The following is a 26,680-nucleotide window of genomic DNA, read 5'->3' as shown; positions in this document are numbered from 1 at the left end:
CTAGGGGCCTCCAGCCTTAGGGGGGCCCTGCAATTTCACCCGAGGGTGACTGCAATCAACGTGTTTTCAACCGAGGGGGACCCCACCCCACACCCCCAACCCTCCAACGCGATTTCAATCCCATGATGCTGGGGATTTAAAGGATATAATGCTGTGCTCGGTAAACAGTAGGTCTATGGTAATTATGCCTCAGCGAGTTGATGGTCTTGGCGAGCATTCCCAAAAACCTTCTCAAGAGTAAATATAGCGCTCTTAGAGTGTGCCATTCTCAATATCACTACTAATTAAAACCAGCAGAATGCATTATTTGAAAAGTATGCTGTTTCATCAGCCATCCTTGTTTAGTTTTAGATTTGTAGGCCAAAGTGGGTGATTTGATTTCCCTACAAACTAGTGCAAAAATGCAAAATGTAAATGGTGGTAGATAAGGTGTGGGGGACTAAATAAGAATATTTATGACAACTAAGAATTCTTAGGAAAATGGAGAACATTTAGAAATAATAAATATTTTGAAAATAAATATTTCAGATTTTAGTGATACACCACATTAGTGATACACCACATTACACCACGTTTGGGGATTTAATTTTTTTTATTTTTTTTTAAGAAATTCATATTTTATTCAGCAAGGATGCATGATCAACTGATCAAAAGTGACAGTAAAGACTTTTACATTGTTACAAAAAATCTATTTCAAATAAATGTAGTTCTTTTGAACTTTCGATTCACCAAAGAATCCTAAAAAGTGTATCTCGGTTTCCACAAAAATATTAAGCAGCACAACCATGATAATAATAAGAAATCAAATCAACATATTACAATGATTTCTGAAGGATCATGTGACACTGAAAACTGGAGTATTGATGCTGAAAATTTAGTTTTATATCCAAATATAAAACAGTTATTTAAAATTGTAATATTAATTCAGAAAACTTGTTTTCACTGTATATTTGATCAAATAAATGCAGCCTTGGTGAGCATAAGAGACTTCCTTCAAAAAACTAAAATAATCTTAGCAACCTCAAACTTTTGAATGGTAGTTCAAGTCTTCAAAAAAATTGCTGTAAATAATGCTGCTCAGATTTCCACATCCACAACAGATGTACAAGCATCATAACATAATCCAGGGTGATCTTATAGGAACTTACTGAGGGTGGCGTTAGACTGTGTACAGCATGTCTGATATTTGCTTGGTCTATGACTTTCAAACTCCCTAAAACCTGATGCAATGGAGTGTCATGATGGAAACCTTTCAACATCTACATGTTTCTTACAGTGCAATTATTTGGAAACATTTTAAAAATTTAAGTGGCCTTAAGCTAATAGTGCAATGATGGTCAAAGTTCTGAAATGAGAGCAGATGAGGATTGTTAAAAGTTTAATTCGTTGATTAACCTGTTTTGCCCGTGTTCTTCATGGTAGTCCTGTTTGATGACTTGGTTTCAAAGCCATCCAAGGTAAGCTCCTGGCACTCCTGAGAGACTCGGGTGTCTTGATCTAGGATGTCCACTGGAGACTGATTCCTTTCCCCACATTCTGGATAAACGGAGGCCCATCTCCGTGGTCCATATGTGCCTGCGAAAGGATATGGAACAATGAACAAGAAACTTTTCAATACATTTGCATTACATTTATTCATTGGCAGATGCTTAAAAGCAACAAATTACACACGATCAGTATGCAAATTAACCTTAAGTGCATTTTTTTGACCTTTTTAAATCACATTTTTCCTTCACTAGTTCATTTAAAAGGTCCTGTGGTGTGGCAAATTAATTTTTAAAAGCAAAAATATTTCATGTAGTCTCTCAGTTAGCATGAGGCTTCTCAATCAATAAAAATAGCATGCATAATCATTTAAAATAAAAAACATTTATTTTTTGTGTAAAAATGAATGTGCAAAATGCTGTTTAAAATAATTTTAGACAGAGTGGATCATGTCATGCATCAGGACAGAATTAAATTCCTCTGTTGACTAAACATTGACTCATCTCTGTCTGCCAGTTGAGGAAAAGTACACATTTGCAATGTAAATCAGAATTAGCAAAACACAAATGCAATGCAAACTTTTTCTCATAATGTTGTTGAGCTATCATTTGCTGCTCATCAGCCATCTGTGTTGGCCTAAGACAGAGAAATATGAACACGCATGTTCTGCAAACATGCAGTGCTAAACTGATGAATGGTTTCATTACCAGTGGTGGCAGACATATCAGAGTCCATGTCAAAGTGGTGTATTTAAATTGCCTCCTAATGGTTAATGCTTTGCGCTTCAAATTAAGTCTCCCACACAGTATATGAATAATAATCTGTGACATTTAGAGGGTTGTGGTAAACAGCTATATGTATGGATGGGATTCTTAAGAGCAGTAAAAACAATGGCTTTGCTCTTTAACAAGAGCAAACTTTCTTAAGGAAGTAAAGGAAAACTCCTAAGGAAAACTGTAATTTTAATCACAATTTTTCAGGTTCCTGCAAGTACAAATGTACACGACAGTATGTTATTATAATTTCTGAAGACCAGTGTGGAGCCTGAAGCTAATCACTCCAAATTTTGGACCGGCTTCTCCAGAGTCAGATTAAATAGACTTTGCTATGGCAACCTGAATACATAACAAAATGTTACGAAATTTAACTAACCACCATAATTTCCTCATCAGGACTGCTCTTGCTGAGATTCTTACCAGCCTAGATAGTGGAAAGTGGGAGGAGAGGTGAAAAGCCTCACTGGATTGGTCTAAAAGGTGCATGGTTGCCACCACAACGCTATCTCACACTGACCCGTGTCAATCCATGATGATAAATCAAATGCACAGTCAAAAAATGTTCATAACTAAAGTATTTTATGTCATAGGTTCAAAGACAGCAGCACATCAGATTTGCCCTCGGGCTTGAGGGTCTGATCGTGGTGTCAAGAATAATGTTCTGTCTAATGTTCTGTGCTAAAAGTCTGTCGACTCCCAACTGAGCTCAGTCATGCTTAATTTCCTTGTCTATATACTGTATGACATCCCGATGATATTCTGAGGGCGCTTTCACTCTAGAGTCAGTTTGAAAAAGTTTGGTTTGTTTGACTGGTGTGGGTTGTTGGTGCAAAGTAGAGTACGGAAATCCGCTTTCACACCAACCAAACACACCAAACGCTGTCAAATTGACTCGTGTCCACAGAAAAAGCTCTAGTTGTCCACTTTACTGCTTTTCTACAAACAGAAACCATAAAAAAGAAGTTAATATCGAGTACCTTACATTTTAGACACCAATATTGCCAACTGATGGTAATTTAAACATAGCCTTTGTAAAAATATAAAGCAAATGTTAAATGTGCAAAGTCGACTAGCAGCAGCAGTATCGTTTAATCGACTAGTCGGCTAGTTTCACACATCCCTAATTCAGTGACTCACTCATTGACAGTCACTTGTTGCATTCCTGAATGAATCTGTGCTTTTGAACAAATCAAAATGGTTGACTGAATGACTCAATGATTCACTCATAAAAAGTCACTTGTCAACACCTACTGGTGTATAGCTGTGACCTGTAGAAAGAGTCACTGAATTATGCCTAAATGTACAGATATGCAAATGTACCTAATGTACAGATTAATTGAATTTGATCTAATCTAATCTAATCTAATTTAATATAATGAAACACCCAATATTGCTGGATTCTAGTGGACCAAGCAATCGAAGACAGAAAACTGAGATGCCCTGACCAATTTCAACCCAACACCTAGGTCTCTAAAACAGGAACACTGAGACCACGAGAGAATGGCGGAGCTCTCTTTTCCATCTGACAGATTAAGGTCAGATCACTTTCCATTGGGACAGAAGAAGTCACGGTTCTCCTCTTTAAAGGAAAGGTTACTCCTCTTACCCAATTAATGAGGGGACAAGTAGGTCATTCCAAAGTTCTTGGCCCACCGCTACAGCGCGAAACTCTCCTCGGATCTCTGCTAATTGACATAAATTTTCAAGCGACGCCAAAGCAACTGGTTTCTCAGTTGTGAATATTTTTGCATTCTGACAACATGGCTGTCCATGTCCAAATCGATGAATTGATGCTACAATCTGATGCTGTTTTTTCCCCAATGTCACAGGCCAATTAAACGCATTCTGAGGGTTATCTTGGCTTTCATTGCATCTCCTCAGGGTTCTGCGTCTATGCTTTCAGGTAGGCAGCTCAGATCACAGTCAGCCACTTGCATTTTCTTGGTGCTAATAGGAATCTTAGATGAATGCTGGATTACCCCTTTCCACCTCCCCATTGATTTCTCCGTGGGCCAGACTCCTCTATTCTGATTTGTTAAGTGCTAGCACGGCGTGTCCCAAACCAGCTGTCGGTTTCTGTCCCAGCATGGGTTGGATATCTACACAAAGACACTTCACCTGGAATACTCATTTTCCCGTCCAGATTCAGCCTTCTTTGGCATAAGCCCCCCACAGCAATGCAGGACACCATCTTCTCTAAAATAGATTTAAAACACCTGTGCAAAGCTGAGACGAATTCCCTCCGCTCTCTGATCTCCTAATTAATTAGTCATCTGGGTTCCTTTGTGAAAAGACCAAGACGCTGTTCTCATCCTAAGCGATCGGTCTACGGTATTTCCTGCACGCCGTCCCCTTCCATCTAACTGACAGTCCACAAATCTTCATTGAACCATTTAATCTCTCTGTGTCGCAGACTAAACAATTGGCTTTCTCGGCATCTTCAATTGTGTCAGTGACACTACATCCACCCTGCCAGGGTGATCGACGGATCACACTCTTTTAAAAGTCACTCAGCGTCTCCTTCATTTCAACACTTTGTTCATCCGTAAGGACCATATACATATCTGACATCCGGTCACCACAGACAACGTGCCTCACGAGTTGCAAGATGCAACAGCTTTCATCACATCACACTGAGAGATGTGTTGAAGGAAGGTGATAGCTGACAGTTTTGTAGTGTCTTCCTGTGTCTTGCTCTTGCAAACGCAACAAATTTTCACAGACAAAAAGACGAAACCTATCAACTCTTCTTCAAAGACTGAGAAAAAATGTCAGAGGAGATAATTAATAGGACTTACAGGGATAGATCACCTAAGAAAATGAAAATTCTGTCATCATTTACTCACCCTCATGTCTTTATAATACTCGTTATATGGACAAATACAGTTGAAAAATTCTTCAAAATATCTACTTTTGTTCTCCACAGAAGAAAGTCATACAAGTTTGGAACAACATGAGGGTGAGTGAATAATGACAGAACATTCAAATTTGGCTCGAACTATTGCTTTTAAGGAAGTATGCCATTATTTACTCTTATATTGTTCCAAACCGAGTCTCAGCCTCTGACGTAACGCCCACAGACCGCTGGCTGAACGTCTGATGGATTTGACACATTTAACTGGAAACACTTCAGGATTTTCAAAGACGTTATCTGATTGGTTGAATTCTACAGGATTTCCGGGAGACGTGCGTGTTGCGTTGTTTAACGGTCCGATACAAAGATGTCGTGATGCCAAACCCCCTCATGGAAGAAGAAAGCTGTCATGTTTACTACTGTGACAAAGAGCGCTTATCAGGATCAATTAAATGCTGGATATTCAAAAGTATGTGAAGTATGTAAAGTTTGCGCCATAGACTCTTTGAAATACGTACAAGAGTTTTACACACCGGTTTGTTATTGTAGGGACATTGATGTTACATTTTCACACCCCTAAGCATGATATGGAACAACATGAACTGTGATTGGTTGCTTTACATGTCAGTCAGACGGCCTCTGGGCAGTCCTTGGCCAATGAAAGCTGCTATGAAGTCCAGACCTTCTGCCGTCAGTCTGTTCCAAACCCATATAATTGTATATAAGCGTGAATTACATTTGAGAGCTACAGAAGATACTTTATGGTGCTTTTTTACTCACTCTCAGAGTAAATTAATGAATTATGGTCCAATGGTTTCATTGATTGTTGAGAATTTCTGTTGGAATACATTTCAAAGCATTTAAGGGCATCAGTATGGATCATAAGAAGATATTATATGCCTCAGAGCCCTTTTGAATTTTTCATTGACACTCCAGCATCAAGGCAGTGTGAGGTGCCATGCACTACATATGTGTATTTTCAAACAGATGCCTGAGAGATGCAATTACGCTGAAATACTTTCGCTCTTATTGGTGCTCCACCTGCTTAAGATTTGGCTAAATTTAAATGTGATTTTGCATCAAATAAGCCATGATATATACAGGTGTGGCTAGTCCATACAGTTCACCTCATGTAGAAAGTCTTTGTTGATGCCTTTTACTCTATCAAATGCATGGATTTCCTTTATAACACAATTTTATGCAGCAATATATAAATATAATAGCAGAATGAATTGACTTGGATAATTACATCTTGTACGACGCATCATCCTTTCCAGATATATTACCGTTTATCAGCCATTACACTCATCATGGCCTTTCTGTATATAACAGAAATATCAATAAACCTATAACAGCCTCATCTACATGAAAGACTGCTGCAGATTCGATGGGCGACTTGAACTACTCGCAATCATGTAGCTGTGTGCTAAATCTGACGGCTTTCCTAACTTCCTTCTTTCTTTCCGCCAAGAAATAACTCATCTTTTATGTCCTGCCAATTCATATAATTCACACTGCATTTTAATTAGTGTTCAGAACAATCTCACCAAACAATTTGAAAGCTCTAATTTATATATCAGTCTTGGAATAGCAGGCTAATTAACAGAGACACTAATTGGATTAATTCTGCGTGATCTGATTTCCAGAAAGAGACAGGAGGAGCGAGATAATGATAATGAGAACGATACAGCATTTTTCTCCCTTCCATCTCAAGCCTGGCAATGCAGAGATACACAACTATATCATCATCTGAATTTTTTTCAATTAAACTTTAATTGTAAACAATGGGGGATTGAAACATGAAGTGGCTATGTGTAACTTATTTTATTGATGACAGAAGCTGGCATAAAAACACATCTATGATTATTATGCTGTTTGTGTTGCCATAAGGCCTACATTTATGAATGAATGCAGGGCATGCGGGACTGCATAGTGTAAAAATACTAATGATGCAATACAGGGCCCTAAATGCAAATTCAACATTGACAACACATTTACAAATGGAAGAAAATTTAAACCCTCTTTGGAACTATCTGAATTTCTTCATTAATATAAAATGACATCTGATCATCATCTATTTAACATAAATAATGTCTTATTTAACAAGCAACACCATTAAATAAATTACATAACTAGATTAGAAGAAAAATGCTTGACACTGCAAAAAGCCACAAAGTTGTTTGCTATAAGATTGCTAAGGTATTCTGAGCGGTTGTTAGCACGTTACTATGCGGTTGCTAGGGTGGTAAAAAAACACTCTATAATAGTCTGGCCTTTAGACCTTTACAATACTAATGCTTGCCTTAGCAAACGCCTCTAAATATCAAATCGCTGATGAAAAAAAGTGCATTTCTGAGATAATGGTCTCATGAAAAGATGGCAATTGGAATTCAGGTGGGTTTGATTTGACCTGCCATATTCAATTACTTTTTTTTTTTTTTTCTTTTCTCTATTTTACATTTTGGTTAGATGCTCTTTGCTCTAGCAGAATTTTGCTCAATTTCAGGAGACATTTAGCATCTTTTTTTAGGAGTGGGCTCCCTGTAAAGATGGGCTCCCTAAAAAGTGATCTAACTTTACAAAAACATGAAGCTGAAACTGTATAAAATTAGACAAATTTGTATGTACAGGTGTGCTATATACAGCAGAGTCGAGAATTTACCGGGAATGGAATAAAAAGAGGTAGGTTATTGAGAAATAAATATAAGTGGTATTGCACATATTTATCATTGAACAGTGGGTAGAACATTTAACTGGTCATGATGTAGATTGCCTGGGGGAAGAAACTGGCTGGCTTTTCTGGTGCTCAGAGAAAGTGACTTGGATGTGAGTGATCCAGAGTGATTTTCTGAGCCCAGTTCCTCACTCTGGATGTAAACAGTTCTTGGAGGGTTGGCAGGGGAGCACCAATAATCAGCTCAGCAGTCCGAACCGTCCTCTATAGTCATCTGATTTTGTAGCTGAGAGAAACCAGAGAGTTATGGAAGTGCAGAGGACAGACTCAGTGACTGTAGAGTAGAACTGCATCAGCAACTCCTGTGGCAGGTTGAACTTCTTCAGCTGGCAAAGTAAGTACAACCTCTGCTGGGCCTTTTTGTGGAATAGAGCAAATATGACTGTCTCACTTTAGGTCCTGAGAGATGGTGGTGCCCAGGAACCTGAATGACTCCACTGCTGCCACAGTGCTGTTCCCGATAGGGAGCCGGGGGAGTGCTGGGGTGTTTCTTCTAAAGTCCACAATCATCTCCACTGTTTTGAGCGTGTTCAGCTACAGGTTGTTATGGCTGCATCAGACAGCCAGCTGTTCACCTCCTGCCTATAAGTATTATTGTGTATGAGGCCATTGATAGTAGTGTCGTCTGCCAACTTCAGAAGGTTGACAGAAGGGTCTTTGGCAGTGCAGTCGTTCGTGTACAGGGAGAAGAGCAGTGGGGAGAGCACATATCCCTGGGGGGCGCCAGAGCTGATGGTGGATTTAAATTTCATCATTATCACTAGCTGTTGCCTATCTGTCAGAAAGCTGGTGTAGGAATAGAGCTAGGAACAGAGAGCAGAGTAAACTTAGTCTGGAGGAGTGCTTACATAAGTTTCAGCCCACGACAAAGTCAAACTGTGAAAGATATTAAGACTTATTTTCAAAAAATATATCATTCGCAAAATTTTGTTAATAAACCTAGCTAAATGTAAATAGATTCCCCTAGTGAAATACAAAAACCTATACCAAAATGTATTAAAAATACATTTATTACATACTAAGTATAGTACAAATCCATAAACATATTTACTGACATATCACTTGAGTATATTGTTACATGTATGATCTGTGTTTCCCCCTTCATTGTGTTTTTGGTTCAGTCCTGTTTCCTGGTGTTCCATGATTGTTCTAATTAGTCATGTTTATCACCTGTGCCTTGTCAATCACCTCATTAGTTATCTTGTTAGTCCCTGTGTATTTATACCTTGTGTTCTCCTTCAGTCTTGGTCTGGTTTTGTCAATGTAAGCGTGAGTGTTTGGTATTTCCCCTGAGAGTTTGGTTATTAAATGTTATTTCTACATATTCCTTGTCTCCATGAGCTTTGACCTACATGCTGTTACGTGATATGTATATGTATGTGTGTGTGTGTGTGTATTAGTTAGACTTGTAGTCAAGACCGCCTAAACCGAGACCAAGACCAGAGGGTATCGAGACCAAGACAAGACCAAGACCAAGTCGAGACCAAGACCGAGACCAAGTCGAGACCAGAGGGGAAAAAAAAACAGACTAGTGTTGAAGCTAAGCAATAACTATGAATTCAAGAACAGCATCATACTAGGGTTCAGCCACAGTTTACATTCAATACATATTAGACGGTATTACTTCAACTACACAGGCAGAACTATACAGAGACAGACCATGTCGTGTGTGTGTGTGACTGTGAGCTCACTGTAAATGTTTTTGCAGACTGGGTGAGATCAACTGTGTAGCAATTGCATGATGGCTGTTACTGCACTATTAGAGGATTGAGACTCCCTTAACTTTTGTGTACTGTTGAGGACTGACATGACTGGTACTGACTGGTTCATCTGACAAAACATCAAACACCTCCAACACCATCTTGCTCCTCCAACAACTGTCTAAAGAATGAGAAATATGTAACCAATTGAAATTATACTTAATGTGTAGATGAAATTGTAACATCAAATTAAAGATACACAATTATAAACTTGGATTAAGCCTTATGTTTAGTCAACACAACGGAGATATTTAAAAGACCATTTATTTAGTCTAACACCACCATCTTAAATACAATACTGTAATCAAACAACACACACACACACACACACACACAGAGAAAGATATCAAAGACACAAATTCATCTAAGCAAATGCCTGCCTATCTCTGCCGATTTCGGAGTCTCCAAATTAATCCATTCTGCAACTTTTAAATACATAATAAAATGTTTAAAAAACGAAATTATAGGCTTAAGTGCAGGATCCGAAAGTTTTGTCGCTATGGTTACACACACACACACACCGTTGGCGGTGCGCTCAAAGTCATCTGTCAGTTGTGCAGTTACCCAAAATCTCCTGAATGAAGTTAAAACTCATCATGTCATTGATATGTGTTTTTTAAATCAAGTGATCAAAGTGCTCGTTGCCGCTGCGATCAGTGGCGCAGATAAAGTGTTTTCTCGTGTGGCTCGTGCACACGCCGCACTGTCTTCACTCGGACGCGCGCTTCAATCCGTTCCGTTGCGGAAAATATGCATTATCGAACGTTATGTCATCGTGGATATTGTAGTATTGTATTGCTAAATCTCCCGACCACTATGTCGGTCTGAGACAGCGAGACCTAGACAAGACCGAGAGGTCTGAGACCAAGACAAGACCAAGACCAAAGACCGTCAAGGCCGTGACAAGACCGGTCTCGACATACATCACTAGTATTAGTATATTAATTTAGTACACCAAAAGGTGCAGGGTATTTATATTAAGTATATAAATAGGTAAATGTATTTGTAGTACTGTATACTTAGCATAAAATAAATGTATTTAAAATACATGTTGGTATTTATTTTTCACTAAAGTCATAGTTAAAATGAGAGGAAAAAAACATTGCCGATGCCTTAATGCAGATGCCTTGTCTTCTGCCAATTCATTTTATATTTTATATATTGTTTACTGAAAGAGTGCCTCAACTTTGCTAATGAATACCCAGATGCACTGAACAATGTTCTATGTATAAATGAGACAAAAATGGAACTTTCTGGCAAAAAAGCATTACGTAACAGAAGTAGAACAAAGACTCCCAAATCAAAAGTGAGTAAAACATGCACAGGCAAGATGATGCAAATGCTTCCAAATATGCGGTGCCACATTCAGATCTCTTTTGGAGGGAAAAACCAGGAACGCCAGCCATAAAACTGTTTTATGACTCGTGTATGTATTGAGCGCCATCTGTTTGGGCTAGCTGAGTCATTTAGCTCAACAGCTACCACTCTGTCACATTCCCTTCAGTCCAACGGGCACATGTTTGTCTCAATCCACTATCTTTGTTACCAGCCGTAATCCCATTAACCTTGCAGATAAATAACCCAACCGTTGTTGCCACGGGAACGCTGACTGTGTGGAGATTGCCTTGTCATGTCTGTTTTGTCCCCCCTGAGAAAATGGGACACGTAGCGCAGACTTTGGCAGCCGTCACACTTTTTGGCACAGCTCCGCTCACCAGTCGTGTTCAATCTAACCCTCGGTGGTCCGTGGACCGCGCACGGTCGACAGGAAACAAACATGCGACGCTGATGCGATTGATAGTGACAGTGGAGCTGGTTGGGGTTTGGGCGGGAGGCCTACGGTTATTGCCACTTTTCCAGGGTCATTGATAGCTTCAAGTGATGACTAAAACAGGCTAGATCAGATCTAAATCTGGATAAATATGCCTACAACTTAGTTACAAATCAATGAGATGCTAATTATGCAGATTATGATTCGTTCACCAGAACTATTTGTCGAAAGAGGCTTGTTGTTCGAAAGACTTACTATGAGCTTCACTGCAGGAGTGACTCGTAAATGAACGACCAAATGATCGTTACGCTTCAAAAAGAATTAAACATCTTAGTCATAGGAAATGAGGAATTCGGAGAGTGTTCTTGTGCACAGATTATAGATATGCATATTCAAATGGATGACTAGATCTAGAATAAATATTCATGGCAAAATATGCTACATGTCCCTAATTCAAAGAGAAATGAGAAGCAATAAACAATCGGTCTTAAATGATTAGTTCACACAAAAAATGAAAATGCTATGCTACCATTATTTAGACAATCTCAGTTCAAGCATGTAGGCTAAAACACAAAAAGAAAAAAATATTCTGAATATTATTAAAAGTATCAATAAAACAGGCAGTACGACTCAAAAGCTATAAGTCTTTTGAAGCCATGTGATATGATTCCTTCATGAATTGGACTGATTCAATTCAGTGACTCAGCAGCTTAGCTTATTTACACAAGCCTACTTGTCACAAAATGCTTTGGAAGTCTTGAAATATAACTCAAAAATGGTACCTTATGATACTTTAATGCTGATTTTTGCATCCTTTTTTAGACTAAACTGCCTGGAAAACATCAAGATGTTAGGTCTGGCAACTCACCATAGACACGGCTCAATCCGAGGGGCGGGATAAATGGCTGTCTTTCAAATTCCCTCGGCACGCAATAGGACAGCGCTTCAACCAACCAGAGCGTTTTCCCAACAGCGAAGCAAACGTTAGTTGATAGATTCAACTTTTGAATCTCGCCTGCAAAACTACGAACACATCTTCCTTTTTTAAGAATGACTTAAGTGCCGTTCTTTGCTCTTTTCTCAAAGAAAAACTTAACTCCAAGTCCTCCAGAGTCGCAACCAAAGCCGATTCGAAAGACTGTTCTCCAGCAGCAGCCGCCATTCTTTGTTTTCAAGTAGCAGGGAACCGTCGCAACTCTGTCTTCATTATGTTAAGCCCGCCCCGCCTACTCTATACACGATGTGATTGGCCTGACCTAATTTAGGTTTTTACAGCTCCGAAAGTCAACGGAGAGTTGCTAGACTACCCTGGCTGCAAAATACATTTTGCTGCCGCTAGGGTGCGTCTAGATTTCTAGGCTATGGAAAATAGCGACTAATACAATACTTCAAAACTTCTCTGTTTGTGTTCCCTGGAAGCGAGAATAAAGTGAGTAAAGTATTCCATTAATGATTTAAATAAAATGTACTGATCAATTTGATAGACTTAAAAAGTAAGATAAGTTTAGTTATTCTAAACACAATTCCGTTACACTTTATTTTAATGTGTCAGTATTATAGTGTAATTATACATTTAAGACTATATGTAATTATTATTATACTAAAATACTAAAATTACTATATTAACTTACTATAGGGTTAGGATGAAGGTTTGGTTTAGGGTTAATTGCATGTAATTAAGCAAAATGTATAGTTATTACTACAGTAACTAATGTAATGTGTATCAATGACACTGTAAAATAAAGTGTTACTCACAATTCATACAGATATTATTTATCTTGCATCTTAAAAAGTTAAATTATGCTGTTAAAAGTTAATAATGCTGATTGAATGTATTATGACAGCTTTTGAAACCAAGTCAATTTTCTTTCATTTTCTCACATTTATCTCAAAACATTTTCAATAATACCCAAAAAAATGGAAATGCACAATAATTCCTCTTTTCTTGCCGTAATTGTTTGAAAAGGGATTGTAGTTTTAACTACTCTGAGCTTTTCAGTCACAGAAAATTGTTAAAGCTTTGAATCTGTTTGGAATGAAAAACACTTTCAGAGTGACATCAGCATTGAATGCAAGCAGCCAAATTACATTTCACATTTGAGGCAATCTTAGGGCAATAAAATGAATGAATGAAAGATACCTCAAAACCTGTGGATTATTAAGGAAAATGACTTTTCTAAGTAATCAGACTTACGATTTTCACCTAGTAAACACTGAAAGAGGGACCTGAGCCAGATCTAGAGACCAGAATATCACACATATGACTTGGTTGAGAAAGCATCCACCAAGCAACCATCCAAAACACCCAACTAACCGCATAGAAACATCAGCAATTTAGGCCAAACATTATCCTGGACTAGTCACATCATCAGCATCCAATATTAACTTGAAGCTTTAAGGAAAGGCTTCTGCATTCAAAGCCGGTTCTTTGTGACTGAATCATTTTTGGACATTACGTAACCTTCATTAGAGTAAAAAAAAATGTGTAACAGGAAAATGGGCTTTGCTACTGCTGGGTGAGATAAAACAACTCATTAATTGATACCTTTCAGACTGAATTATAACCTCTCACTGTCTCCACCCACTTCCTTTGGAATGTGTACTAGGATTAACCATATTTTGATGACGATAATGAGTCTAGAACACATACGCACACCCCAAACTACACCTTAAGTCTCCCCAAATTACTCTTAATAGCTGTTAGATAAAATAAAACATCTTCTCAAAAATGAATGCCATTAACGACATGAATTGCACTTTTAATACCATTCAATTCTATTCAAAGAATCCGGAAAAATGCGTCACGGTTTCCCAAAAAATATTTTTCAACATTGACGATAATAAGAAATGTTTCTTTGATCACCAAATCAGCATACTAGAATGATTTCTGAAGGATCAGACTGAAGACTGCAGTAATGATGCTGATAATTCAGCTTTGACTTCACAGGAATAAATTCTGTTTTAAAATAATATTTACTGTTTTACATGATTTTTGAATATATAAATGCAGCCTCTGTGAGCATAAAAGACTTCTTTCAAAAACATTAAACCGCCCCCAAACTTAGGCGTACTATATATTTATACATAATTGGTCTAAAATTTTTAAATCTTCCTTTATATCAAGAATGGCATGTTCTGGAACACTAATCTTTGACCCATTCTTCTAAAGCATCTCGGATGCGTTCCACTTGCGTGGTGAAACGGACCAAGTAAGGAAATGATAAATCAAATGTCTATTTGTGTCTAATTAGCTGGCGAGTGGCGTTCCAGACAAAACAAGGTTCGCCTCCGGTATTATCAACTTCCATCTTAAGGTACTTTGCTGCGTAAAAAAAGTCATTTCCTGTTCTGAGTAGTTATACGGAGAGTTCAAGTGAACTGGATGTTGTTCCACACCCTGTGAAACTTTATATAGGAGACTGAAAAAAAGAAACTTTGAGGTTTTTGGGCCAAGATGTTTTTACAATTCCCAAGAGCTTAACTGTATTCTAGAAATCTTACGCAAATTTTCACGTCACATACATTTTACATAAAGCATACTTGTTTACACCAAAAAACATAAAAAAGTATTTGGAAGTAAACAGGAGCAGTGAGTTTTCAGGGCGCCTATAATAAAATTATATTCTTGTGTATTCTTCAATTATTCCGGTGAGCATGAATTATGAATAGCTGAGGATATGGCTGTAGCCGCAGGCGCTGTGAGAACGATTCACACGGAAGAAACAGCAACTACAACAAGAAACTTAACTATGAATTAAAATTAAAAGGTCAATAATTATCTGGTATTTTCTGGTAGATAACTATCTAGCATGTAGCTGCATGTTTTACAGTCCACCCACCAATGTGTTCATTTCCTCTCCTCCTGTTCAGACAGAGAGATATGATCACTTCCATTGTATGCAGAGACGATGTTATGGGTGGGGAGGAAAGCTTCACCAAACAAACCCCTCCTCACACAAGGACACAGTTACAAAACCCTCTGTTGCCAGAAAGGGCAACCTTATATTCCTCTTAGCCTGCCAGGCTGCACGTAACTGCCTAAATTCAAATGCTAATATGAGCTTTTTTTTGTTCTGAAGAGGATTTTTTTTCTGCGATAACAAAACAATGGAACATACTACAAAATACCCTGAAACTTACATCTCTGATCCCAATCTCCACCTTTAAGCAAAACCTCCAAAATTACATAGTTGACTCTTGTTCCTGCTGACAATCATGAACCATATTTATACACACATATTTAAGCACTTTATTCTTTTTCTCTTTTCTTTGTTGTCTACCTTTTTTAATTCAATTGCTTGTTCTATGTGTCATGTGTTTGACTATGTATGTACAGTTGTACAGTATGTTCCTATTTATTCCTGTAGCCTCTTGGCCAGGTCATGTTTGTAAATGAGAAGTGGTTCTCAAACAGTTTACCTGGATAAATAACGGTTAAATAAAAAAATAAAAACTGAAAGAAGTGTCCTAAGAAATCCACTTGTCCCTGTGATAGTCCCAGGTTCTGTAAATAACCAAAAACAGTCAAGGTGCTGGCCTGAACTCTTTTATTCACATTTGCTCCGATTGAATAGTGCTTGTATCTATTGCTCTGCTCTCTTAAAGCCACCTTTCAAACATCTCGCGAGTACCAAATTGACTTCTTTTTCATGGCTTATTGCACTTAAAGAGATAGTTCACCCAAAAATGAAAATTAGCCCATGATTTACTCACCCTCAAGCCATCCTAAGTGTATATGACATTCTTCTTTCAGACGAATACAATAGGAGCTTCCAAGCTTTATAATGATACAGTGTAATGATTCAATACAGTGAATGGTCTATCCTCTGCGCTTCCACGTTCGTCATTACGTTGTGCGTCAAAGTCAAGGGTTACTCTTCCACTGTAAATCAATGCGTATGGCCGTCTGCCGGAAGCTTTGATGCGCTTTGATGGACTTGAAGGAATTTTTTTTGTATTCGTCTATTGTATTCGTCTGAAAGAAGAATGTCATATACACCTAGGATGACTTAAGGGTGAGTAAATCATGGTCTAATTTTTATTTTTGGGTGAACTATCCCTCGAAACGGTCAAATACATACAAAATGATGTCAAAATGCCAGTCTTGCCGAGTATTCAGGTAAATACAGTCAGTTTTGGAATGTAGGCCTACTGTAAATAGTTGACAGAAAATGCATGTTGTGTAACAGTATATTGGATCCGTGCATAAGCTCTTAAAGTGACAGCAGCCTAATAAACCTGCTGCCAAAGACAAAGAGAAAATCACTCGCTGCTCTTGACTGAATAAATTGTGTAACTTTAAATCTTAGATTTATCTACTGTATCTATCTATGTAATGAACATGAAATGGAGGAAATCTTTATTTTGCCTGTATTTGTGTGTGTGTGTTACATATAATATATACTTGTAGTATATAGTGGATATTTGCTAATATAGCAAGAGGAAATCCCAGACTTTAATTTCATCCATTTAATTTATTTTGTGTATATATGATACAGCATCTTCAAAATCACTGCATCAGTTCTGCTACTGCATCATTTCTCCAAACATTCATTCACTTCCCTCCACATAGCCCAGAAGACAAATCCTCTTTTGGATGCTCTATATGCTCCTTTCTCTGAGTAACCAGAGAACATGTGAGATCATTCTAAGCATCTCCTTCTGTTGCGCTATATTGCATTATGTTAAACAGATCCTATCTAATTTGAATTCTTAATAAAACTTGTTTTCCCAGCGAGGACAGGCACTTTGCCACAAAAAGATTTGAGGATGATATAGGAGCTGGATTTCTCACACAAATTGGTTCCCGTCTTAGCGATTTATCATTGCAAATTATGAGGGCTCGTCTTGCATTACCATCTAGGTTGGCCATCTTGACCCATCAATCACAGGAGGTTGCCAGGGACACAGAAAAATTATGCTGGGGAACGTAGAGCTGACTTTTTTTTTAGCACCCAACCACAACAGGCTGTCATGGTGCTACATTTTTACATCTTTAAAATGACTAGGAATGACCACTGAAATCCTTAGCTGGCTCATAACCCTACATTAAGACTAAGAGTACACATTTTTAAGTTATAAATAGAGATGCACAGGTCAACCTGCCAACCTCCAAGTCCAAACCCACATTTGGCAACTATTTTTTTATTGTATTTTTATTTTGGCTGCTCTATTTCTGACTTGCACACAAAATGCATTACAATCACATCCCAAAATGTCATTTGTGTGGAAATATTATGAAGTCTGTAAACAGGACGTTAACACGCAGAGAAAATACTGTACCAGGCACAGCAAGCTCACTGTTCGCAAAGCTTGACATATTGGAAGAAAATTATAAATACTGAATTGGGCGTTGGGGTTTATACTGTATGAATGTACCTCTGAAGGGACTGTCTTCAAAAAAGCCTCAGTGGCATTTTCCTTTCCTCTTACACCGTAATGCCTATTAAAGGAGTGTTTATAAGTGCATCAGTGCTTTGTGTACTGCGGTAAACAAGGAAATTCTATACCACTGCTGTTCCATAAGCCCCACCAACTGAGTGAATTTGAATTTTCATTCAGTCCATCTTTGTTTTATGCAGGTATGTTTTTTGAAGCATAATTTCACAAAGCTAAAGTTAGAGCATTCTGTTTTTGCTTTAAATCCTGAAATTATACAAATCAAAAACGACTGCTCATGCTATGTGTGTAGCATCTTTGTTTTGATCATGATTAAAGTGAATTTGTTGCCTCTAATTTTAAAATGGCAACATATATGTTTTTGTTTCAAGCCCAGTTTGGCCAGTAAGAGCAAACAAGCAAAAAAAAAAAAAAAAGAGATACAAAAAATTAAAAAGGCAACCGTTGTAACTTGTAAAAAAAACAAAAAAAAACAATCGGATTCAGCCATGAAAAATCGTGATTGGTGCATCACTAGTTATGAACTATTATGCAGTTAAAAATGGAACTGAAATGACCCAGAATTCACTCTAAAATGTTGAACTGCTCAAGTAAACAAAATACGCAAACTGCACCTGTAATAATAGCATGCTGGGACAACCGTGAGCTGTCAAACACAGATACTCTCTTTTTAGCACAAAGTGGATATTTGCTCAGATATAGCAAGAGGAAAGAGGAGGGAAAGAGATAGACAGGGGGGAGAGAGAGAGGGGGAGAGGGAATGAGAGAATACTGGCAGAAGAAAATGAAATCCTGGAAGAATATGAGAGGAAAAATATGAGTAATGATGCGTGCCCGTACCTCCTGGGGGAGACCCTGCAGTGTGGCATATTATCTGTCCCTTTTGAAAAATACATCCACACACACACGCACATTTTAAATAAACCATAATCAAATCTCACCTTGCAAGCTGTACAGTCAGTTCCTAGGCTCTTTCCCTAGCTGAATCCACACCTAGCAGTGCATACTGAGTCTTTTTGGCTCATTATTGATAAATAAATCTAACTACATTTAAAAACTACCTTTACATATTTATCTGAATTTATAAATGGAATGAAGAGAGTTTAATTATAAAGTAATTTACAAATGCAGCTGCAGAGGTGGGTCATATTATGTTGACAGGCAATTAGCGGTAATGTCTCAGCTATTGAACAGACCTGTCAATTAGCACTTTGTTATGGCATTTATATAAAGCAACACGTGGTACTGAACCGAGTTCCAAAAAAGATCATATTGCCAGTGCCAGAATTGCAGGCGCATCAGTCACGACAATGTGACTGATGCAACTTTATTTGTTGTCACATGGGACAGAGTAGAAAATTATAACAGCATATGTCAAGCATGGACAAACTGCATCAGCAAAAGGGTGAAAGTGTTAGCAATCTCGCACATACACTCTTAGAAAAAAGGTTTAATAGGGTTCTGTATATGGTCTTGACTCCATTTTAAAGATGCCAAAAAGGAGAACTAAATTAAGCAAAAATATTTCCTGATCTTGATCCTACCTGCCTTCGCTGCACAACTCAACTAACTACATTACTGCACTCTTTCTGGTCGTGTCCCAAACTGTCTGATTTCTGGGGGAAAGTCTTCAGGTGTTTTTCTGTTATTTTTTTTTTTCCAATAGACCCCAACTCTTTTAACAGCATTGTTTGGTAATTCTGCAAGAATCTGTCAAATTAAACACATTACACATTTACTGGCTAGACGAGTAATTCTTATGAAATGAAAGTGATGGAAAAGACTCGGTTCGCAATGAGACAAAAGCAAAAACTCTTTTTGAAAGTCGGGAGTATTCCTTTTCTGGAATATTTTGAGAAAACAAATACATCTTAGTTCCTCACCCCCCTTTATTTATTTATTTATTTCTCTTCAATGCTTTTATTGTATATATGCTTGCCTGATATTCCTTTTTTTGTTTGAATTATTGTTTTTATTGTTTATATATGTTTAGGGCTGTCAAAAGACTAACAAATTTATATCACAATTAATCATAACCTTTAGTACGATTAATCGCACTTATTATGAAATTAAGCGTATACACCATTTATTTTGTTTAACATGTTCATTTAGTCATCATTTGCTATATATATATATATATATATATATATATATATATATATATATATATATATATATATATATATATTATATATATATATACTCTATTATATACTGGGATTTTTTGGACACTCACAGAAGGGTTGTGCTTGCATGCCTGCCTGCAGTCCAGATCGGTCCTATTGAAAATCTATGGCCTATCATGAAAACTAGAATCAGACATGGACTGTTGAGCTGTCTTGTAACTGCAAAAATGTATATCCTCAATTCCCAAAAGATTAAAAAGTGTAATTACAAGGAAAGGTGATGTAACACAGTAGTAAACATGCCTCGGACCCAACTTTTTTGCAGTGCTTTGCAGCCATCAAAATCAAAATTGGTTTATATTTACAAAATGCAATTAAGTTGTTCAGTAAAAACATTAAAAATCTTTTCTTTGTACTTTTGCCAGTTAAATAAAGGTTGTAGAGAATTAACAAATCACAGATCCTTGATTATATTGCATTGTTACAAAATAATAAAAAAAGGGTCGCACTTTCATGTTTTTCTAGTAATAAAGTATGTTTACAAGCTGAATTGGATTGAGTTAAAACTAAATCCATAAAATGATCCCATGATCAAAGGTTCTATATGAATGCCTGACAGAACCCTTCAAGGGTTCTATATACTGTACAACTTGAGAGTAGATGGACTGAATAGTCGCTAAACGTAATAAAAAAAATAAAATAATAATAATAATAATAAAAATTTAACCTCATCTAAACCATAGTTTATGTTGATTTATAGAGCTTATGTGGGGAATGCACGTTTAGATCCGGCTCAAACCATCGAACAGGGAAGGAAAATGAGCACGTTTTTACCTCAATTGTTTCTTCTGGAAAGCAGTGAGACTAAATAGTAAGCAAATGCAGACATTTGCTTAAGATTCCTGCTTTTCAGATGTTTCTCCTGTGGAAAAAAAAGCCTTTATTGTGCCTTCAAAAAGATCTTTTTCAATTTAAACAATTTTCATCAAATCATTTTATGATCTAATTATATTTGTCGTCGAAGGGATTTCAGGAGAAACATCTGAGAAAAAGCAGACACTAATATCCTCCTCCCCATCACTTCCTGCCCTTTCTATATTATCTCAGTGGCAAAAGGCCACAATGAAAGCTAAAAAAAGTACAGTCTCAGAGACTTTTTCTGCACCTTAATGAAAAAAACTTTTAAAACTTCATATTAAAAGTTTCACAAAGCTGAAATTTATTACAGTACTGCTATATGGATACTGTCTTTATCCAAGGCCAACATAAAGACACATAACCTGTCGTAGGAGTAAATGCTAGACTCCTGAGCTAAGAGTATAAAAGAGTATAAAATATATCTAATAAATCTGTTTCTCTCTGTCTGAACTGATTGCAGTTAAACCAAAAATGGTTAAGTATAAGTAGCATGTCACATTATATAATTACTAGTGCTGTCAATCGATTAAAAAAAATAACTCGAGTAATCACACATTTTTTCTGCGATTAATCGCAATTAAAAACACTTACGTTTTTATAGGTTTATATTTTGTTTAAATATTTTATAATGTAATAATTTCACAGAAAATCTCCAAATTAATGTAGAGACAACATAAAGACAGTATATTTTAAATACTTGTTTAATGGCATCTTTTTATGAATGAAAGTCAGTATCACTGATACTAATACAGCTATTAATGTCTGGATAAAAAGGATTTTAAACATTAATTATAGCCATTCAAGATTACAGTGTAATTGAAAGCTATACATTTTTTAACATTTATTAGGCTTAAAAAAAAAATAACAACTTCAAACAAACCTCAAATTTAGGCTAATCCTTATTAAATCTACAAAAGTTCATTAGTCAAGAGCAGTAAGTAATTTTCTCTGTTCCCTTTGTTCTTTGTTTAACTTTACAGACAGAGCATTATTGGCTGCTGTCCCTTTAAGACCAGCCGCCTCATTCTCTCACAACTCTTTACGTTCATTTAAGACTTTTTTTAACTCATTTAAGACTGCTCGTATGTTATGAGGATACTCGACAAAACGGACATTTTGGCATAATTGTGTGTGTTATTGTTCGTTCAAGTGCGAAAGAGATCTGTATTCTGGTGCGCTATCTGTACGCACGATACTGGCGTGCTTTATGTGCGTCGTGTGTGTGTGTGTGTCACATAGACAGGACATTCACAAACAGCACGTTCTCTTTTGTCTTGTCACACTTGAATGGTTTAAAAGCATTTGCATGAATAAGAGCGGATCATATAATGTAAAGTTAGCCATGAATGAAGGTCAGTATCACTGAATCATTAAAGGAGAACTCCGGTCAATTTTAACATTGAGCTCATTTTTTTGTACATTTGGAGTGCTGTCAGTACAGAGAACAACGACAAAAATTGGTGTTGCCTACACCGTGTTATCCTCTTTTTAAAATTTGCACCCTGTTGACTTCAATGGGGCAAGTTTTAAACCTGCTTTTAGTCTCTTAACATCCTTGATGTGTCATTACAAGTGCACAGCCATGTTAGATGATTCCTTCAGAGTGAACACGGGTGAATCTGACTGCAGTAGATGTGAAAGATATAAATAAAAATGATAATAATTCAGCCAGCGCACATACCTGTATTTATTTCCTGTTTTCAGTCGAAGTCCACAGTAGTCGATTGTCGAGTTCGCGCAGTTAGTTAGTTACCTATGATCACGCGCGTGAACTCAACAATCGACTACTGTGGACTTCGACCGAAAACAGGAAATAAATACAGGTATGAGCGCTGGCTGAATTAACTTCATTTTTATTCATATCTTTCACATCTACTGCAGTCAGATTCACCGTGTTCACTCTGAAGGAATAACTCACATTGGCTGTGCACTTGTAATGACACATCAAGGATGTTAAGAGGCTAAAAGCAGGTTTAAAACTTGCCCCATTGAAGTCAACAGGGTGCAAATTTTAAAAAGAGGATAACACGGTGTAGGCAACACCGATTTTTGTCGTTGTTCTCTGTACTGACAGCACTCCAAATTTACAAAAAAATGAGCTCAATGTTAAAATTGACTGGAGTTCTCCTTTAATGTCTGGATAAAAATGATTTTTCGCCCAATTTTAAACATTAATTATAGCCAATCAACATTACAGTGTAATTGAAACACAATTGGGTAGTTGACGTGACGTGGCTTTTTCACCGTCACAGAAGATAAAAAATAATTTTTTTCACATTTTCATCATTTAGAATACTATAAATGGTTAAACATTTTCTTGTTTTACATGAATTTGTTGTTTGAATACCTGAGTTATTTTTTATTTTTTTACAACTTTGAGCCAAATCTCAAAATCGTCCTATGGTGTGACGGTAGACAACATTATTTCATAAATATTAACTTTTATAAATAAAGAAAATAATGTTTAAACATCTTAATGAACACTCCTGGCATAATTGTGCAAGTGTCTATTTCATTAAGTGGCCATCACTTTTCCTATACATACATTTCTAAAAATGTAGGAATTTAATAAAGTTTGTCACAGAAAAAAATGTCCTTTGGTGTTATGCAATAACCTGATATTAAGTTGGGCAATATCATGGACAACTAAATTTAGTTGAAAGACCCCATTCAAGGTCATGTGACTGAAGACCCCTATGAAGCCCATGAGCAGTGCACAAGGCAAGTATTTCTCTCAGAATTGTTCAAATATTTAACTATGTTTTCAGACCACTGAAGTTGTAAAGATTTTTTGTCCTTTAGTGTGACACCCCTAAATTTAATTTTTTAATAAAAATTTGTATTTTTAACAGCAGGACTATGTAATATTATGCAAATGTATCATGCCAATTGCTAATGACAGTTCAGCTAGTATTAGCATGGTTATTAGGCTAACTGCCACAAAAGCTCAAATGTCCTTTGGTGTGACAGAAAATGCCACAGGAAATGTCCTTTGGTGTGACACTTTGGCCTGTCACACCATAGGACACATATGTCACACCATAGGACAAGACCTCCTTAAGAAGCTTTTAAAACGAATATATAAAGTTACAACAAAAAAACAAATGTCCTCCTTTATTATTGTTACAATAAACACTATATATTCTGACTCTTTTTATGCAATGACTATCTTTGTCCTTTAGTGTGACGTTTTGTCCTATGGTGTGACAAACATAAAACAACAGAAAAATATACTTATTTTAAAATATCTTTAAAAAAAAGAGTCAGGTTTGGCATTAGGGGAGTTACAATAATATCTCCTCTTAAATAGGTACAATTTCAAACAGTTTTGTAAGGTTGGCGAAAAAGTTTTATTGACATTCATAGGGAAAAGTTTATCAGGTTCATCTATCCATGGTGAAAATGATTCTAATTAGTACTTTCATGTAAAATAAATACCACTTTAAGAAAATAATGTTTTAATAATGTGAACAATTCTGTCTCAAGTATTTTTTTATGTTATTTAATATAATTTCTTAGTACTTTTTAAATGTCACACCATAGGACACATTTACAGTACTGTTGAGTGAAAACGTGAAAAAAATATGTGAAGTCATTGACAAAATGAGTGACCACTACTATTTTCTGAAACTGCAGTTTTCATACTCCATAAATATATGTATTTTTTCTTAAAAAGTTATGTTTTCCAAAAAAAAGTACTTTTTCTTGGCCATTTATCAACTACCCAATTACACATAGCCAAAGGATGACAAAAATTAACGGATGCTGCATTAATTGCATTAAATATTTTAACGCATTAAACTGGACAAAAATTAATCGCATGCGTTAATGTTGACAGCCCTAATAATTACTCCTACATTTTGGTGCTGCTAGCGATGCTGCATATTACACACTTAGGGCCCTAATCTTGCACCCAGGAATTGACTTTGTACACCGACGCATGTATCATTCCTATTTTGCACCCGACGCACAGCGGACTTTTCCCTCCACAGATGCACATTGGTATATTAGAGAAAGAACTTGCGCACCCAGGGGGCGGTTCAGCAAAAAGAGGAGGCTTGTTCCGGCGCAAACGTTCCCTGGTGCTATTTTGCAGTTTCAGAAAACAATTCCACAACAGACCAGGAAAAACCTAGTCTAAAGTCAGTGGCGCGTTTTTAGTGGCGCGTTCAAAAGCTATTTTAAGGACGCATGATTGGCCATAATGTAGCAGCGTGGGCATACCCTTTGCTTCTCTCATCTACACACAGACGCAGCAGTTGCCATTTTTGCAAACCATACATAATTACAAGGAAAAATATTCCACATGAGGGAAATCATTGTGGTGTCCATGAAGATGTGAAAAAATAGGCATAAATCTAGTTTACACATTTACCAAAATGATTATACGCCTGTTTAACCAAAGCTAATTTGGTTGGGTTTCTCCCATCCCCATACAATGTCACTTCTCTGTCTTTTACGGCTCTGACGAGAACGTCGGTCTCCTCGGCTGTGAACCGCTCCTGGTGTGCGCCTGGCAAATCCGTTGTTATAATAGCAATCCGCCATGGAACAAGCGCGCCAGCTCTTAAAGGGAATGTGAGATGACGCTCTGATTGGTTTATTTCACGTTACGCCCAAACCACACCTATGAGTAATGTAGCTACTTCAGACCAACCCATTTTAGATTTGCGTCGGGCGCAAGAGTAATTTATCCCGCCGATATAATAGCAACAGTGCCTGAGATCCGCCCACAAAGTCACTTGCGTTTCGCGTTTGATACTTGCGTTTCAGATCGTTAAAATAGGGCCCTTAATCTTTAAATTAAAAAAGTAACATGCATTATGTGCATTTGAAAAAAGTGTGAAAGTACACTACCATTCAAAAGTTTGGGGTTGGTATGATTTTATGTTTTTGAAAGAAGTCTCTTAAGCTCAATGTTGAAAACAGTTGTAGTACTTAATATTTTTGTGGAAAGTGTGGTGTTTTTATGATTTTTTTGGTGAATAAAAAGTAAAAAAAAAAAAAAAACATTTTATTTGAAATAGAAACTATGTAACAATAGAAAAGTACTTGTTGTCAATTTTGGTAAATTTAATGCATCCATGCTCAATAAAAGTATTAATATATTTAAAAATATATATTATTGACCCCAAACTTTTGGATGTTAGAGCTCGAAACTTTAAGTAAACTATAATATAGTGTGATGCCAATATTGCGATTAAACTTTGCCTCATGTAAACACAATTCCTGAGATTAAACTAATGCGATTATTCTCATAATCATAGAAACCATAATCGCATTAAGCTATGTGACGTACGCCGATTTTAATCGCAATAAACAGGCATGTAAACACCTTAATCGCATTATTATTACCGCTCTGACCAAAGTATGCATTACTGCAGTGTAGGCAACCCCAGTTACAGCGGTATTGTTATGTTCATTACGGCTCAGAATTATCTAATACGTCCATAGAAATGTGTTTTGCATTTCACGTAAGTGGATCAAAACAGTGGCCGGTAACATACTGTATGTGAGTTCATCATTTGTGCTGTGCATTGGGGTATGTGAAGAATGGCGGTAAAAATAACCACTCTTAAATAGCGAATAATGAGAATCATGAAAATTTCATGTAAACAGGAGCGAAGAGTTTTGCTTGATTTTTTTGTTGTTGAAAAATCGCATTATTGGTGTACATGTAAACGTCTCATCACGTCATATACTTTAGAGCTTTATATTGAGAATCACCTCCTGGAATGCAGTTCTGGAGCTCAAAGCGAGAAATAAACTCCTACTTTCTTCATCCCTCACAGAACTGGAGGCTTTTCTACTTTAAAGGATTGTGCAATATTTCACTCAAGATTGTTGGAAGCTGTTC

General features: G+C 36.9%; 1 protein-coding gene across 1 annotated transcript in view; it reads right to left on the bottom strand.

The window, feature by feature from the left end:
• Positions 1-26,680, bottom strand: part of ca16b (carbonic anhydrase XVI b) — a 90,131-nt gene that overhangs the window by 36,647 nt on the left and 26,804 nt on the right. Inside the window, exon 3 of the mRNA XM_079883993.1 lies at positions 1,396-1,575. Within this exon, the coding sequence (XP_079740119.1) occupies positions 1,396-1,575 (180 nt within the window). The remainder of the gene's footprint in view (positions 1-1,395; positions 1,576-26,680) is intronic.

Source organism: Squalius cephalus (genome assembly GCF_949319135.1).
Source record: "Squalius cephalus genome assembly, chromosome: 10".
Lineage (NCBI taxonomy): Eukaryota > Metazoa > Chordata > Actinopteri > Cypriniformes > Leuciscidae > Squalius > Squalius cephalus.
This window is presented reverse-complemented; position numbering and strand designations above follow the sequence as displayed.